At 31.1% G+C, this 16,620-nt stretch overlaps 1 protein-coding gene across 2 annotated transcripts in view; it reads left to right on the top strand.

The window, feature by feature from the left end:
- Positions 1-369: 369 nt before the first annotated feature.
- The window catches only part of LOC106458363 (histone-lysine N-methyltransferase SETD2-like), a 124,804-nt gene continuing 108,553 nt past the window's right edge, over positions 370-16,620 (top strand). Inside the window, exons 1-2 of one of the 2 annotated variants that reach the window (XM_013917870.2) lie at positions 370-548; positions 10,594-12,483. In XM_013917870.2, coding sequence (XP_013773324.2) covers positions 514-548; positions 10,594-12,483 — 1,925 coding nt within the window. In that variant the 5' untranslated portion in view covers positions 370-513. Of the gene's footprint in view, positions 549-5,847; positions 5,945-10,593; positions 12,484-16,620 lie in introns of those variants that run through there. The other variant, XM_022384554.1, reaches the window with a different exon arrangement.

Here is a 16,620-nt window from a genome sequence, read left to right as displayed (position 1 = left end):
ATGAGAAGGTGTCACAAATATTCAAATGATAAGGGTTTGCTTTAATCATATATATATATATGTTAATTTAGTGGATGGGACAATCTAGATGGGCTAATAGGTCCATTGCTATCCTTACGTTTTATGCTTTATTATGCTATGCTATTTACTATCGATGGGCCCACACACTGCGTCTTTTGATTGATATAGTAATGAATTTAATAATTATTGAGTATTACATAAATGTTTTATATTTGTGTATATTAATTTACAGAACTTAAGTACCAACCCTTACACGATACTTTAATGTATGAATACCTGCCTTTTTAATATATTTATTTTATTTTATAACACATGATAAATCTCGCCAATAGAGGGCTTTTTCACGCGCTCGTTAAAGGTTGTTACTAGTTCTAGTAAGAATAAGTATTAGGGTTACATTAAGAAGTTTAACGTTGAAACGAATGGATTGAAGGAAAAAATACAACCTTCATGTAAATTATTACTAAGATTCGATATCAAATTTGGAATATAATGAGTGAAATTTATGATCCCGCGTATCCAACAGGGTATGTATATACTGAATAATGTGCTTGGGGAGTGTTGTGGTGGTAAGCGTTAGGAATTCTTAACTGCTCGTGGTAATTGATTATATTATTAATAAGTTGTAAGCCTATCATTAAAACTTGTTAAATGAATCCTTAGTCCTGAGCCCTAGTGCTAGGTTGTGATTTATCTAAAGTTAACATTTACTTAGACTCCAGAGTTAGACCTTAGTATAGTATTACTATTAGTACTACCACTGGTACTAGTAGTACTACTACTACCAGTAGTTTGTTAGAAACTGCCTTTGTAACTTGTTCTAACTTTTACTTTTAACCTGAAAAATGAGCATTTCTGATTAAACTTGCAAACTACATTTACTTTTCAGTCTAATACTAATAGTATTACTTCTAGAGACACTACAAATGGAGAACTTAGTAATTTAGTGTAGTTGCAGTTTCCACATAATCCCTCCTAGTTTCTCCTTTATTTACAATTTTACATTGGTCATTGAATGTTGATATTACGTCTGAAGTTTGAAAATTGAAAAGCAGTAGGATTTCATATTAGAATTTCATACTTGTATTGGTGAGGAAAGATTATCCATCATTTCTTTCTTTCTGACTTAACATTAAATTTGTAACATTAAACCTTTCCAATTGAATAATCTTCATATGGAATAAGTTTTTACTTTTTTTTATGTAATTTTATATATGTTTCACCCTCATCATCAAAAGGAGCAAAGTATTTATTGTATCTATTTGCATGATCCATATTTATGATTTATATTATTATTTTTCTTGCCTAATGACAATGTTGTTTCAAAGGAGAAAAACAATTATAGGTGCTTACTGTTTATATGTTCATTGTCACAGTAGATAATTATTGTAAGAGTCATAGGTGGTAACTTTAACAACTTAATTGACCAATCAATTAATTATTCAAAACAGTTTTTGCACATCCACCCTGTATTTTTCAGGAATTCATAATTTCCTGGTTTTCAACCATTAATTGCTTTTCAGGTGTTGAGTACACACCTACATATCAAATTAAAGTAAAAAATAATTTAACTATTTCAACAAGTTTTACCTAAAACATTTAATTTTAATATTTTGTCATTTTGTAACATTTGTTTTCTGTAATTTACAAAGAAAGAGGTTACATCTTTTATTTTTACACAACTCTGTGGACTATTGCCTGTAAACAGGACATTTATTGGCTTATTTTTTCCCCATCCCAAAGTTTGTTTATATTTGGTAAGAAGCTATCATCCTTTGAAAATATAATTATTAATATCTTGTTTCTCACATGATTTTCTTTCTGTATTAGGGGTTTTGTTACTAAACAATTAATAATGAAACCCAGTTTTGCAAATAAACTATTTTTTAGACATAAATTGATCTCGCGCAAGAATATTATTACCAAAGGTCATAACACCTAGCCTGATGATGGTAACAATGATACCATTTTGAAAGGTGAAGTCCTGGTTTGCTGATAAATCTTTGTCAGTTTTTGCTGTTTTTTTATGATTTATAGCCATAAGTTGTGACCACTGCAATTGACAAAAAAAGAACATCAGTCAAATTGACATTGTCTAGATACATTTATAACAGAAATTTCTGATGAACAGAAAAAATTAATAACTCAAGGAAAATAGTATTTCTAATGTGTGTTTTTTCAAAACATCATTTTATAACAGTTTTTTTTTAAGGTATCACAATTTAAAATTAGTAGAAATATCAAATCAAATTATATGAATTTTTTCAACTGTAACTAGATTCTATTTATTAAATTTTTTCTAAGTTTCATTTAATTTTGATTAAGTAATTTTACTGTGACAAAAAAAAAATGAAGGGATATCGGTGACACCTTTCTGGTTCAAAATGGGCTAAGCTCTGTTAAAGTACTGGTCTCCACTACTGCTGATGGGCAATTCATTCTATTAAGTCGAGCACCATTTAGAAAAATTTTACTGTGTTAAGTGGATCCTAGCATGTTTTTTCCATGTGTAAAACTTGTGTCCTCTTGTCTAGTTACCTTCAGAATACAACATAAATAAATCAGATGTATTTGTTATTGATCTCCAGGATAATCTAGTAAACTTAATAAATCATCTCTTAGCTTTCTTTTCTCAAGAGAAAACAAATTTAGAAATTGTAGCTTTTTCTTATAAGATAAGGCTGCAATCTCCAGAATCAACTGTTTCAAACAAATCATTATCCTTTTTTGGATATGGAGATGAAAATTACACATTATTCCAAGTGAGGCCTAAATAATGATTTGTATAGAGAACAATTAATTCTTTTAATGTGTAATCAGCGTGTCTATAAATAGCTTGGATACTAGCACCAGAGTACTGCATCAGTGACTTGACTGGTTTGTCTATTAATCAATCAAAAATGATCTAGAGAGAGAGAGGTACTTGCATATCTGATATTTGATTCTTTAAAGCCATGGGGAAAATCTTGTCTGCACCTGATGCTTTATTTCAATCATTTGACTTATGACTTTATATATAAGGTTAATTCAAGTATTTCTTATAGAATGATCAGTATTATTGCTAGCACATGTTGATGGTCTATCTAGTTTTCCCAGAACTATCTTAACGTGCTGGTATGTGGTAGTATTGAAATTGTGTTACCAAACATAATGGTAAGTGTGTACATAAAAAAAGGGGGTAAATATTAGAAATAAGTACTAATGGGTAGCTTTCTACAATTTTATACAAAAGTACATTTATCTAACCAAACAATATATTGAGTACATTTTTGAGGTCGGACATCCGGGAACTTTGCCATCACACAATGCAATGTCTGCAAAGCAACCGAGACAAAGGGGCAAAGAAATATTGCGATGAAAGGAAAATTTTGTTCATTCTGTACGCTTCCCACTGTCTACACTCGTATTCATACTAACTATTTGTGTTTATGATGAACTTTTGTTGTTCCAAACCTGCAAATATGGTGAAGAGTTGTTGTATATTCAGTTGCACCAATAACAAGCCAAAAAGACCTGAACTTTCCTTCTATTTGATACCCAGTCAAGCTACTGAAAAGGCGAAAAGCCAAGGCCAGCCAGGTCTACTGACAAGAAGAAAAACTATCAGCAAAATACTCCAACAAATGGGCCTTAACAGGGCCAAGCGAGGATCTATAAATCCAAGTATCAAGATTTGAATGAAAGGAGAGAAGAATGTTGTAGCTGAAAGCTATCAACCATGGAACACAGCAAGCAAGAGTAAAACTGTGAGAGCCAGTCTGACTAGAACTATGTGTATTCAGCTCGTTTCATGTAAATGTTGTCTGCAGATTTTTTAACACAAAGTAATTGTACACGTCCAGCTACTGCACGTTGGGCCTATCTGTTGGGTCTTCGATCCATGAGTTGGCAGAGTGCTGGATGGGACAAGCCCAGTTAATTGTAACTTTACTCGATATCTCACAAATGCCACAGCCAACAACCTCTCCACATATTGATAAGACAGTGCAATTGATAATTTGGCTATCAAACAATAATATATGAATGATAATTGAAAAGTTTGTACAGCAGCTTCAACAGTAACATGGTAGAACTATATAAATTGCATATATGCTGCTGTACTTTCTTTGCTATCGTTTGCCCCTTTGTTAAGGTGTCAATTGCGTTACCAGACAAAATCAATACTGTGATGTCATGCCGACCTCAAGAATGGTGGGATAAATGGTTTATGTAATATCTTCACTTGTAAAAAATAAAATAATGCTTGAATATAAAGCACTATTGTATTAAAGCTACATTTCTGCTTTGATAATGTTTCATATAATGGTTATTATTGATAACATAGAAAAATATTGGGAATATGTTTGTCAGTAATTACAAACATAATTTTTAGTTATCTGAAGTTCTCTGCATTTAGTGTTGAGTATATGTTAAATTAAATAGAATTATATATTTATTATTATTATTACTTTTCAGTTTGAAACTACTTCCTTGAAAAAACCCAGTTTCATTCTTTTCAGTTAGAACATTATTATCAGTATGTGATTTTATATATTTAAAGTATTATCCCTACTTTGTTTTTAAAAAGTAAAATTAACATATTCTTTGACAGATCTATTTTATTGAAAAAGAAATTAAAAAGTTATTAGGAAAATATCTTTCTGGTAGAAAATATGGTGGTAATTAATATGATTTATACATATTTGAAAAATGTGGCAGAGGGAGTTTCAAGTGTCATGTTTTGATACTTTTGTTACTCATTATCTTCTACTCAAAGTAAGCTGCCTACATAGATCAAAACTAAAATTAACCCAGTAAGTAATGTAGCTAATTTAATGGTCTAACAAAGTATTCTGTATTATAAAGCAAAAAGTTTTAATAATTAATTAATCAGTTGGGTACTCTTGATGTTAGGAATAAAATTATATTTTCATCCATAATCATCATATACAAGTTATTTAGATATCTTTGTTAACATTAGGTTCTCCACATTTGCTGATAATGTAACATTACTGAAAAAGTTTATTTAATTCAGAACAATCTGGATAGTCTTGCTTAGTGGTTCAGATTATGAAAGTTAATTTTCTATTAAAAAGTATGAAGTGGTGCAATTTAGGTGTGGAAACTCGAAATGCATTATCTTTGGTGTGAGAGAAACATTGATGTTTTAAAAAATGTGTTAGATTTATGTGTGTGTATCGGTAAAAACATTTGATTTGTCTGAGTGCTTAGCTATGGTGAAAACAGATTATAGATTACAAAGTTCATGTCAATGAAAAATTGTGCATATATTGTGCAAAAAAATTTTACCTGTATGCAACAATTGGCAGACTATACGTAATCTGTATGCCATTTTCTGGGCATTAATGTCTCGGTTGGACATAAAGGCATGTTTTATATTTCACAGAGTACAATAACTCTCAGTTGAAGTTCTTTACTTTCTCTGTCAATTTTTGTCATGTGTCTGATAATAGCTTTATAGAGTTAGATGAATATTGGCGAGTCCAGCCATAGGCTAGTCAGAACTGGGAAAGTTTCTATAAATTGATGCCTGTGTACTTAGTTTTCATTGGCTTAGTCTTCTCTGTCCACACTAAACAGAAGATATGTATATGTAATTTTTGGTTACTTGTGCATTCATGCCTTAACAGTATTTTTTTCTTTTAATGTGACTTTTGATTATTCATAGAAATGTTTTTTTAGAGTAAGATGGTTGTTTTCTTGTATAAGGCAAGTGAAAACGTCTTTTAAAATCTTGTGTTCAATTTTGTTCTTATTATAGAAAGGATATTGGCATGCTTTAAAAGGTGCACAGAAGGACTTCTAGAATGATACGTGCTTGAGAATGGTGAGATAGGGAGAGAAGCATAAGGAGTCATCTTTAAAGTTTCAGGGATTAGATAAATTTCCCATGTTAATTCTGTTTGACTGATGGAGTGATAAGGTTAGAAGTAGAGTCTTAAATATTAGGGGTAATAAGTATAAGCTTTGGAAATCCAGATCTGGACTTGTTTTTATGTAAAAACTATTAATCTGCAAGAGCTACAAACATTTACCTGTGTGTGTTGCTTGTTTATATTCATTGTAATATTTTGTAGAATGGCATAGCTACATTTTGCTTATGATGAGTTTTATGGTTTGGAGAGTAGTGATGTTTAAGAGCTGACTTGTAATTTGTCACTGAGTGCATGTTCTTGTATAATGATTGTGATATGTCTTTCAGAATTCTTTGTAAATGCAAGAAAATAGTAGAGAAATAGATGTGTTCTAATTTTTGTTGATGTGCAAAGGATGAATATTGTTCATGAGAGTTTGACTAAGATTTTATCATTTACAACATTGCTTAATTTCTGAGGAGTGTGGTTGTGTTTGTTCACCCTCACACAGCTAAATTTGTCAGAAGGGATGTCATTTTCCGACTGCCTTTAGCTTACAGTGTAGGTCAAGTTTTAAGGGATGCAATCATACACTTACAAAAGTTTCAGAAGTGTGAAACTTTGCTCACTTGCCTTTTTTCAAATATGAATCACTTTTATAAATAATAGTGGTTAATATTTGTGTTTTTTTTTGGGATATTTGTAAAAATCTATATAAACATGACCAATATTTGAGTGTATTTTGCTTTACAGCTATTTTCAAATAGAACTTGTATTGTCTTAAAGATACTCCAGTAGTTATATATGAAATTTTAGGCATGTTAGTGTACAATTTATTTATTTGGTATACTTTAATATTTTACTCAGCAACTTTTTGAATACTTGCTACACGATTTAACTTGGCATCCTGATGTGTATAAAAAAAAAAATCATTCCAGAAATGTTTGATCAGACAAAAAAGAAGACATTTGGCACTATTTTTGAAGTTTAGATTGCTGGACCAAACCTGTGACCTGACCTGAAATCATGAAAATCAATATGGAGAAGTTAACTTGTAAATGTAAAGAAGAACTTATTCGAAGATATCCCAATTGATTTGATATACCAGCTGAATCAGAGATTCATCAATTGACTACTGCATTGACAGCAAAACTTATAAAAAAATAGGCAATATAGTATTCTTATCTTCAAAAAGGGGGATTGGAATCATGTATATAAGAAATCATTAGTTTCTATATTTTGTGAAACTAACTGCACAGTAATGCCCAAAGATGCAATGAAAGTTGAAGCAGAAGCTTGATGTGTTACAGGATGATTTCCTTAGTGATTCTCAAATTAAAAATGCCATTTCTGCAATGAAGAGTAAATATAAGAAGGATGCTATAATGTTCAGTATTGTACTACCATATAATTTCATCATGTCATATTTCATTAATATTTAGTTTTTCATTTTAGAAGCTGTGCTAAGCTTGATTCATCAGGATCTCTTGAAATAACCTTAAATCACTGGTATCAGGAATGACCCCTCCTTCTTTGTTGAGCATCCTAGACTCAGCACCAAAAAAAATATTGGGCTGGCTCGTGTGGCACGTGTTAAAGAATTGAATTACCAGAAAATATTGCTTTTGTATATGTAAGCTAACAAAAAATACCTTGTTTTTGCAAGCACATTAATTGAATATATAAGTTTTGTAATTATTTAAATTTAATGGAACTTTTTTTTATAAATAGATTTAGATCCTATAATATGTCAATACATTATTCTTTAAAAACATCATTTGATGAATTCTGTAAAACTTTTTACTTATCAACCAAATTACCTATTCAGAGGTTTGAGCAATGTACAGCTGTAACTTGCTATATGTATTTGTCAAAAGTTCAACTTTCTTAAACAATAAGCAACAAGTGTAAAGATAAGGTTTAGTTAATTGGTTTCTTTATTGACAGAAGCATGGAGCTTGTTAAATTATAACTTATAGATACATGTCTCTATACATAAGTTATTGCCAAAAACTTACAAAATTAAACACATACGTTTAGCTATTCTTGTAAGAAGACTGTAGGCTGTAGAAACTTAAAATTTATAACAATCTTTGATTGAATCACTGAGGAAGAGTAACAAGTTTTTACTGCCTGATTGTGAATTCTTTCATTGAGTGTGTACTCATTGATAACACTGTTATGTTAGGCAATAATAGTTTATGGTGATTAAAGAGCAAAGGTCTTAAAATTTGGAAATGTACTAGAATTAACTGGAGTCATACAAACCAAGCTATTGGTAAAGCCGTTAAAAAATGATTTACATAAATGGTGTAAAAAAGAAAACTTAAAAATAAGCAAGTTTATAAAATATGAAAAGATTATGGTGAAGTCCATAAATGTGTAAGAGAATATTAGTACCTATGCAGAAGCTGTGACAAAAAGACATTACTGAACATTTAGAATCCATCTCCTCTTACCCACTGATCAAGCTGTCAGCAATTTGTTTATATATTTTGCATTCATAAAATATTTATACTGTAATTTTATGTAAAAATCTAGGGTTTAATCTAGAAACATGAATAGCTCCAATTTATGAGATATATAACTTGTTACTGAGTTTGATACAGAAACTTGTGTGTTATGAGATTTTGGTACCCTTATGGGGAAAAAAATGTAATGATATAATACCCAAAGTATTTTGGAGTTCCAAATTTCTTAAATACCATACAGATTCAAACTTTATAGGCAGTGCTGAAGAAGATATGATTAATGATTTGTAAAATCTAGTTGGTAAAGGTCTCGTGTATATTAAAGAGTCTGTAAACAAATACTGTAAAATAAGTAAAGAACTGTTATTAATTTCTTCAATACCATTAGTAATTTCTTTAAATATAAAGAGAAAATTAATGGTTTTGAGGCAATAACACTTTTAAAAATTTTTGTGCCAGTTATCTTTTTTATAAAATTAAATTAAAAAACTTTTTTTTTTCAGAAGCTTCAAGATATTTTAACAGTTTTAGTAATTTAATGCTTTATTTTGTGTTAATAGACATAAATATTGAACATTATTTTAATATTCTTCATAAAATTCATTCATACTTCACAACACTGATTTGTATGCTTTGTGAATAACCTATTCTGGATGTCTATTGAACTGATGTGCATTAAAATTAGGAAAATCAAGTGTATCAATTTTGTATTCTATAAAAATTTTCCAATAAATGACTCTTGGAATTACTGAATGTTGGTGAGGGAACCCAAATGATGATTAAGTGTAGTCTAATAAAAATGGGGAATCAACTCTATTAATGAATATAACCAATTACAAATGAGCATCATTTACACCAATTAGTGTCAAGAAAATAATAAGTAATTGATGTTTTCAATTATTCTTACTTGCAAGTAATAAAAATATTTCCATTATGATTTCTCATCATTATTTTAGATTAATTCAAGGTTGCTGCACTTAATTAATTACTTTCATGATTCACAAAAATAATCATCTAATTAAAATTAATGTTTCTAATTGTTAAAATATTTGATTACTCCAACTATCAAAGTTTCATGTCAAAAGTAGTTGATTGTAATACATTAATAAGCCCAATGACTAATAATTAAGCAAATTACACAAATCTCCTAGCCCACTACAATCATTACAGATTTTAGTTTTCTTGTGTACAGTTATATAACACTAAGTTTGTTTATTATGTCAGGCACTGGATGTGGCCTAGTGGTTAGTATGCTGAACTATAACTTGTTGGGTCTGGTTTGTGTCCCATTGCCATGAAACTACTCAAACTTTGGGACCAAGGGTGAGGTATGAGTGTAATGGTTAAATCTTGTTAAAATAGCTGAAGAGTTAACAATGGGTGCTGTTGACTAGCTGCCTTCCCTCCAGTCTGTTAATTGAAAATTAGAGACTGCTTGCTCAGATAGCCCTTATGTATCCTGATGCCAAAGCTGGAACAAACAATTAATTATATCAGATTGTTTTCATTTGTATGTCATTTTCAAGTTATTTTAGTTTTGAGATATATAATTGGCTTACTTTTAATTTTGAGTTTTAAGAATATTATTTTTTTGTCTATAAAGGTACTCTTTTTTTTTTTTTTGCTAAGTCACATTGCAGGTTATTAAGTTGCTATTAGATAACCTTGTTTAATGTATACGTTATTTTGTAATTGCATAATATTTACTGAAAAAATGTCTTAATTTTTAGTTAACCTGAATGAACACCAATGGTATGGGCAACAAACTATTTTGTAATGTCATGTATATTTAAAAATGTTACTGTGAACATCAACAACAAAAGTGAAAGAATAAAAGTACATTGTAGTTGTCAGTACATGTATATAGTTTCATTGTTATGGAGGCCTGGCATGACCAGGTGGTTAGAGAACTCAACTCGTTATCTGTGGGTCGCGGGTTTGAATCCCTGTCCCACCAAACATGCTCGCCCTTTCAGCCGTAGGGGGTGTTATAATGTGACAGTCAATCCCACTATTCACTGGTAAAAGAGTAGCCCAAGAGTTGGCGGTAACTGATGATGACTAGCTGCCTTCCATCTACTCTTACACTGCTAAATTAGGGACGGCTAGCGCAGATATCCCTCGTGTAGCTTTTCGCGAAATTCAAAACAAACATTGTTATGGAATTGAGTATTTATATACACTGAAAAAACTAAAAGATGTTTCATAATAGAATATATATTAATGTATTCATGATTATATTGCAGGGATGAGGAAGAGGAACAAGTTTCAACCACTTATCTGACCAGGAGCACAGAAACAATCTCTTCAGAGATGAATGAAACTTCCTTAGTGGCTGAACAGAAACAAAATGAAAATGAGCAAGTGATTTTAGCTGCTTTTAATAATTTAAATAATTCTCTAACTGATGAACTTTTAAAAGAAGAAAATCTACTTCTAGCAAGTGGTAAGAGTTCAGCTGCATGTGGATCAGAGGAAGTTACTGAAAGTGGTTGTTCATCTGGAGTTGGTAATTTTGTGCAGTTAACTAAACACAACACATTAGAATATCAAACTGAAGTAATTATAAATGATATTGAGCTTCAGAAGGAGAATGCTACTTTGAATATCCAAGTTTTCCCCTTTAAAGGAGTGGAAGAGGAAATCAAAACTGCAAATATTAATGAGAATACAAGGACAGTTACTAAAGCTTCAGAAACTGACATTTCTCTTAGAGACCAAACTTTGGATGAGGAGGATGTTGAAAGCAGTAATTTGTATAGTTCTATATTTGTTTCAGGTAATAATGAAGGAAACGTTTTAGTTTCAAGTTCGAGTATTCAGACAAGTGGTTTGAAAACAGTATTTGAAACAGAGAATACGTCACAGTCTACAGAACTGATTAAAGATGATAATAACTCTGAAAAGCAGAACAGTTCATTAGTTCAGGAAGACTTAGATGGAGAGAGAACAATTTGTATGACAGAAGATCTTTCAAGTGTCTGTCCAGAGCCAGAGAAGATGGTATTCAGTGATACTCAACAGCAGGCCAGAAGAAATTCTGATCAGCAATGTGACAATGAAGCATTTAAGGACATTATGGAAGAAACTCCATGTCGCCGACGGAGTAGTAGGATTCGTTCCATTGAAGAAAGAAAAGTAAAGGAAAAAGCAGAAAAAGTTAAAGCTCAAAAAGAGGTAACTGTGAAAACATCTCATAAAGGAAAAGATGAAAATGAGAAACAGGAAAAGAAACAAAAAAATTCCAAAAATCAGCAGAATAGAAATCTGAAGAAAGAAAAATTAGAGACTAAAATTATTACTCAAGAAAATGACACTGTTCAAACAAGTAGATCAGAGGAAGTTCTAGTGAATGAACCTGAGACCACCAGAATGGACACTGTATGTGATAGTGTTCTAACCAATGAAACACAACAGGAAATTTCTCTTGATGTGTCAAATAAAGATTCTGAGACATTAGTACATGAAGTCTTAAATTATGAAGAACAAGATAACCAGTTATCAATTTCAAAGAAGGATCTTGAGTTTAATGCAGAATTGACAGAAAATCATTCCAAAGATGGTTTTAAGCAAGAAATTGCAAGTGTGGTTGACCTCCAGAGTGACAATTCAGAGTTATGTGAAACAGAAAAAGATGTAAAAGATTCTGATGAAATAAGAGAGACTGGTACTGTTCCAATGGAACAGCAGTTCCCACCTATTTTGAGTAATTTTTCTAAACAAGATGGTAAAGATTTAAGTACAGAAAATGAAAAGGGTGCTGAAGTAATATTCACCTCAGCTAAAAATCCCTCACTTGGTCTTCCATCAGCTGTTGTAAGACCATCTGTTTCGGTTTCTCCTAAATTTGATGATTTCACATTAAAACCTGAGAAAGTTAAGTCTCGGTGGCGTCGAAATAGTGAATTAGAGAGGGGAGAGATTAGTGGAGGATCGACACCCACTTATAGTTCAGAGAGTTTAGATGGAAGATCACCTGTTTTGGCAACTGGTGGAAAAGAAACTTTCACTTCAGCTGTTTGCTCATTAACCAAAGACTCCAGTGCTGACACATGTGACTCATTGTGTGAATTAGTCTGTAAAGAAAAACCCCCTTATTACGAGCAAATAGAAGAAAACATCTACCTCTTTGAAAGGTAAGAAGTTAGTGACAAGCATAAATGCAAGTTTGAGGTACATGTAATTTCTTTCTATTTTCATAAGTGAATGTTTTTAAGTATTAGAGTGGTTGCAGTTTGGGTGGGAATATCAAATTTTTGCCTGTTGTTAAGTATGTTTGAAAATTTCTGTATATTACAATTTGATTTAGTTTCCCAGGAATTGAAATTATAGAAATAAAATTATGAATTATAATTTAAAGGACCTATTGCCATTGAATTTCAAAAATTACATTGTTTTTGTGTAAGACAGCTCATGTTTGGTTTTCTGACTTGTAGATGGTTGTACAACTGCAAGCAGTTTAACTACAGTGTTGATAGTCAACCTAATTGTTTACCATTGGTTATCAGTGTGCAAAATATATTTTTTTAAGTGTTATCTTGGCACAGTTGTCAAACTTTTTAGATGCCAGAAGAATACCCCTCTATCACACACACTAATGAAGTCTTAAGTTATTGCTAAGTTTTGTTTTTTATCTTCAAGTACATGAGCATTTACAAGAACCCAAAATTGTCACAACCAACTTCACGTATAGGGATTTTTCTACATTGAGTAAATACTGCCCACATGGCTGAAACCTAGATCTTAGTAGGTTAGGCTAGATTTATATTTGGATGTTTGTGAGCAGTTACAAATATAAATATCACATTAAGGCCAGATGTGGACATGTAATGAAATATTTTAGATCTAGGCCTAGATCTAAGTTTGGATTGTGGAAATAGAACTATACACTAATAGAAAGCTGTGCTTCTACTGTAGCAGTGATACCAAACATAGAATATATACATTCAACTTTTAAGTCTTGGTCAATGTTGCTAACACCTACATCTAGGTCTTTTGTATGGCATTAGGTTACCTATATTGTTAATACATAAATAATATAATTAAATATAAAGCTCCCAAATTACTAAAAATTGCTTTAATACTATATATGTATATATGCCCAGCACTGATGTGAATCCTATTTAGTGGTCTGTTTGGCAACTTAGTAGAAATCAGCCAAATAATTTATAGTAGACAATTTAAGCAAATGAAACCCTGCATTTACAATTGTTGTAGGCCATGAAATCATAAATTCATATTAAAAAAAAAATTAAAACTTGATTTACATTCAGAGTACAATATACTTCGTCTTATACTGACTGGAAATAAGTGTGGTTTTATGTAGTGTGAAACAGTATTTTTCATGGCATTTGGACACATCTTTCAAAAGTTTTACATGTACATTGTAATATCTAGTAGCATTTGGCACCTGTCACTTGTTAATTTTGTACCTTGGTTATGTAAAGTACATGTGCCAAGTAATTCTAAGCTCTAGGTTTTATCCATGTGGTGGTATATGTGTTACCGAATAAAGTCCCTGAAAAAATAAAATTTATATAACAGAAGCTAATGTTTGTGAATGCTCAAGTATATGAAAAGAGAGAGAAAAAACTTTTGGCAATAAATAGACATTTATAATGTTTTTGTGGCATTATAAAAGTTTTTACTACTAAAATACTTCCAGGATAGCACTTAAAAAGTTCCTATCTATTTGACAATATACATAAGTTATGAATTTTTGTATATCTTGTATTACATACATTTATATACACAAACAAAACAACCAGCACAGCAATAAAGAAATTTTGTCGTAATATTGAGGGTATGTTTCAGCTGAAACTGTTTTAGCTTTTACCAAACTCATGCAATCAATGTTTTCGTTTATATTGGTTAAGAACAACTTTAGCTGGAAAGTGAAATATTCATAAGCTTGTGAGTTTTCTCCGAGGTAAACTTGTAACTAACATTGACCATGAGAAGGAAGAATGTGATAAACTATCCATTATTTCATTGATAATTTGACTCTATACCACTTGGTTGAGTGCAACCTGAACCAAGGGCAAAATTGCAATATTGAATTGAAAAAATTATAGAAAATAAACTTCTAGTTGTTCTATGAATATCAGCATTGAGAAGCCAAAGGCTAGTGATCGAATGTAATGAAAGCTTTTTTGTCTTCAACTTTATAGCCTATTATGTCTTCCAGTTCAGCTGAGAATTGCGTAGATAATCGAACAAATTAATAAAAGAGTAGCTTGGTCATACGTGCAACTTCTGCCACAGTTACAGTACAAATTTTTTTGAATGAAGAAGTCACAGTATAATAGGAAACTAAATGTTTTTATGGAACAAGATGAGGTAGGCTTAGTTAGGTAATTTTTGTATTCAACTGTATCAAGTTTTGTTTTGCCAAGAAGGCCACTGTTTGTTAGACTGTGTTTAGATTAAGCCTTGTCAGCCTAAATAATTGATTGAATGGGTAAAGACAGTCACCAAAAACAAATACAGAAAATGTATGTAATTTAAATGAATATTAAATACTTTTAAAAGTTATTACACATATCAAATAAAATATTTTTGATTAATAATAAAGAAATCAGCTAGCTAACAATTTTGGAACAATAATTTTATTGTACAGCACTGATGGTAAATTCAGTGAAGCTGTTTGAGTTTTTTTAATGAAAAAATATATAAAATTTTCCATTTTATAGAATAAAAATTTTATGAAAAACTGTACAAAAAGGTAGAATAATATAATCAGCAATTGTAATCTCAACTAAGGTAAGCAATTTTATTGTTTCTTATAACATTATCACAATGAAATCCTTTCCAGCTTTTCAAATCTGCAAATTCATACAAGTATCACATATAGAAAGAAAGACTGCCTTTTGTTGAAGCTACATAATCTCTATAACAAACTATACAAAAGGTGCTTTTGATTCAGTGCAAGCAGGTGTTTTAAATATTATGTTCAGCATTTAGAATTGAAATATTTGTAAATGTAGTTATTTCTTTCATTGCTGTTTAAATTGTATGTTTATTACATGTTTTAATTGATGGTTGTGAGTGTTTATGCTCAGTTTGTATAATTCAAATATCCATAGGCTTGTGACTCGTATCTGAATATAGTAAAATCAAAAATCAGTTAGTTGTCTCAGACCAGCAGAAGACAAAGTGTAACCAGAATTTTTATCTGTGATATTAAGCTTGTAACAGTAGCAAGTTAATGAGCATTGTATTCACTGGCTACTCCGGGTAAAGAATGACAGTTAGTTACTCAATAATCTTATACTAATAGTTACACACTTTTCCTTTTTATTAAAATCTGGAGTTCTGCTACAACAGCTAGACAGTGGTGGAATATCTTTCATGCATTGTGAGCATATAACAATGGTAAAATGTGGGAGGTGCTATTGATAGGCAATGACTTGGTAGGGAGACTGTCAGTGCAGAAAGATATTACCTAAGAACAGAGCTAAATCAGCACATTCAGAGGTACTTGGGTAAACATTGTTTTTGGTATAAGACTAAGGTACATGTATAGTACTGTGAAAGAAATGATACTTCTTCCTATTTTATTGCTTTACGTTCTGTGTCAGAATCTTCCCTAGAAAGATTTAGTTGTGATTAGGCAAGTAACAACCATTATTCTTCTGTTGTTGACTGAACTTCTGGCTTGTTAGAGGCTTAGTTCACAAGACATTTTCTGTCCTGAATTTTGCTGTATTTTGGTCTTAATTATCATTATGTTTTCAACATGAGCTATTGTCTGAATGTATGCTACCATGATAAAAGGACCATTCTATCTTTGAGTCATTGTCAACCACCTCTGCTACACTGATGTTCATCAACAGTAAGGGAGAGCCTCTACCAGAGGAAGCAACAACAACAAAAAACTGTTTCCAATAACTGCAGCCAATTATATTATCATAAGTGATGATAGTTATATTCTCCTGGAGAATGAGCAGAAATGGTGGTTGAAATTCCTAGAAGGTACAAGAACATGAACTGGGATGAAAAATAAGATGGCTTATGATAGAGATGGGAACAACAACTGGCACAAGTCAGTTTAACTCTTTCAACTCGGGCTCAGTCCCTGGGACTGACCTCATAACCATTTTGTGCTTGTTATAGTTTTCATGCTGTAACTTTTAAATTAGTAAGTGAATGTTAATGAAATTTGGTGGTTTATCAGTTTGCTTTCATACACAAAATATCTATTTTTTTTTTTTATGGTGGTTGTGAGATTGTTCAAATCTACCGAACCCCTAATTATTGAAAATAACAGATAA

Source organism: Limulus polyphemus, unplaced genomic scaffold (genome assembly GCF_000517525.1).
Source record: "Limulus polyphemus unplaced genomic scaffold, Limulus_polyphemus-2.1.2 Scaffold451, whole genome shotgun sequence".
NCBI lineage: Eukaryota > Metazoa > Arthropoda > Merostomata > Xiphosura > Limulidae > Limulus > Limulus polyphemus.
Note: the sequence above shows the minus strand (reverse complement) of the source record. Positions and strands in the feature narration are given on the sequence as shown.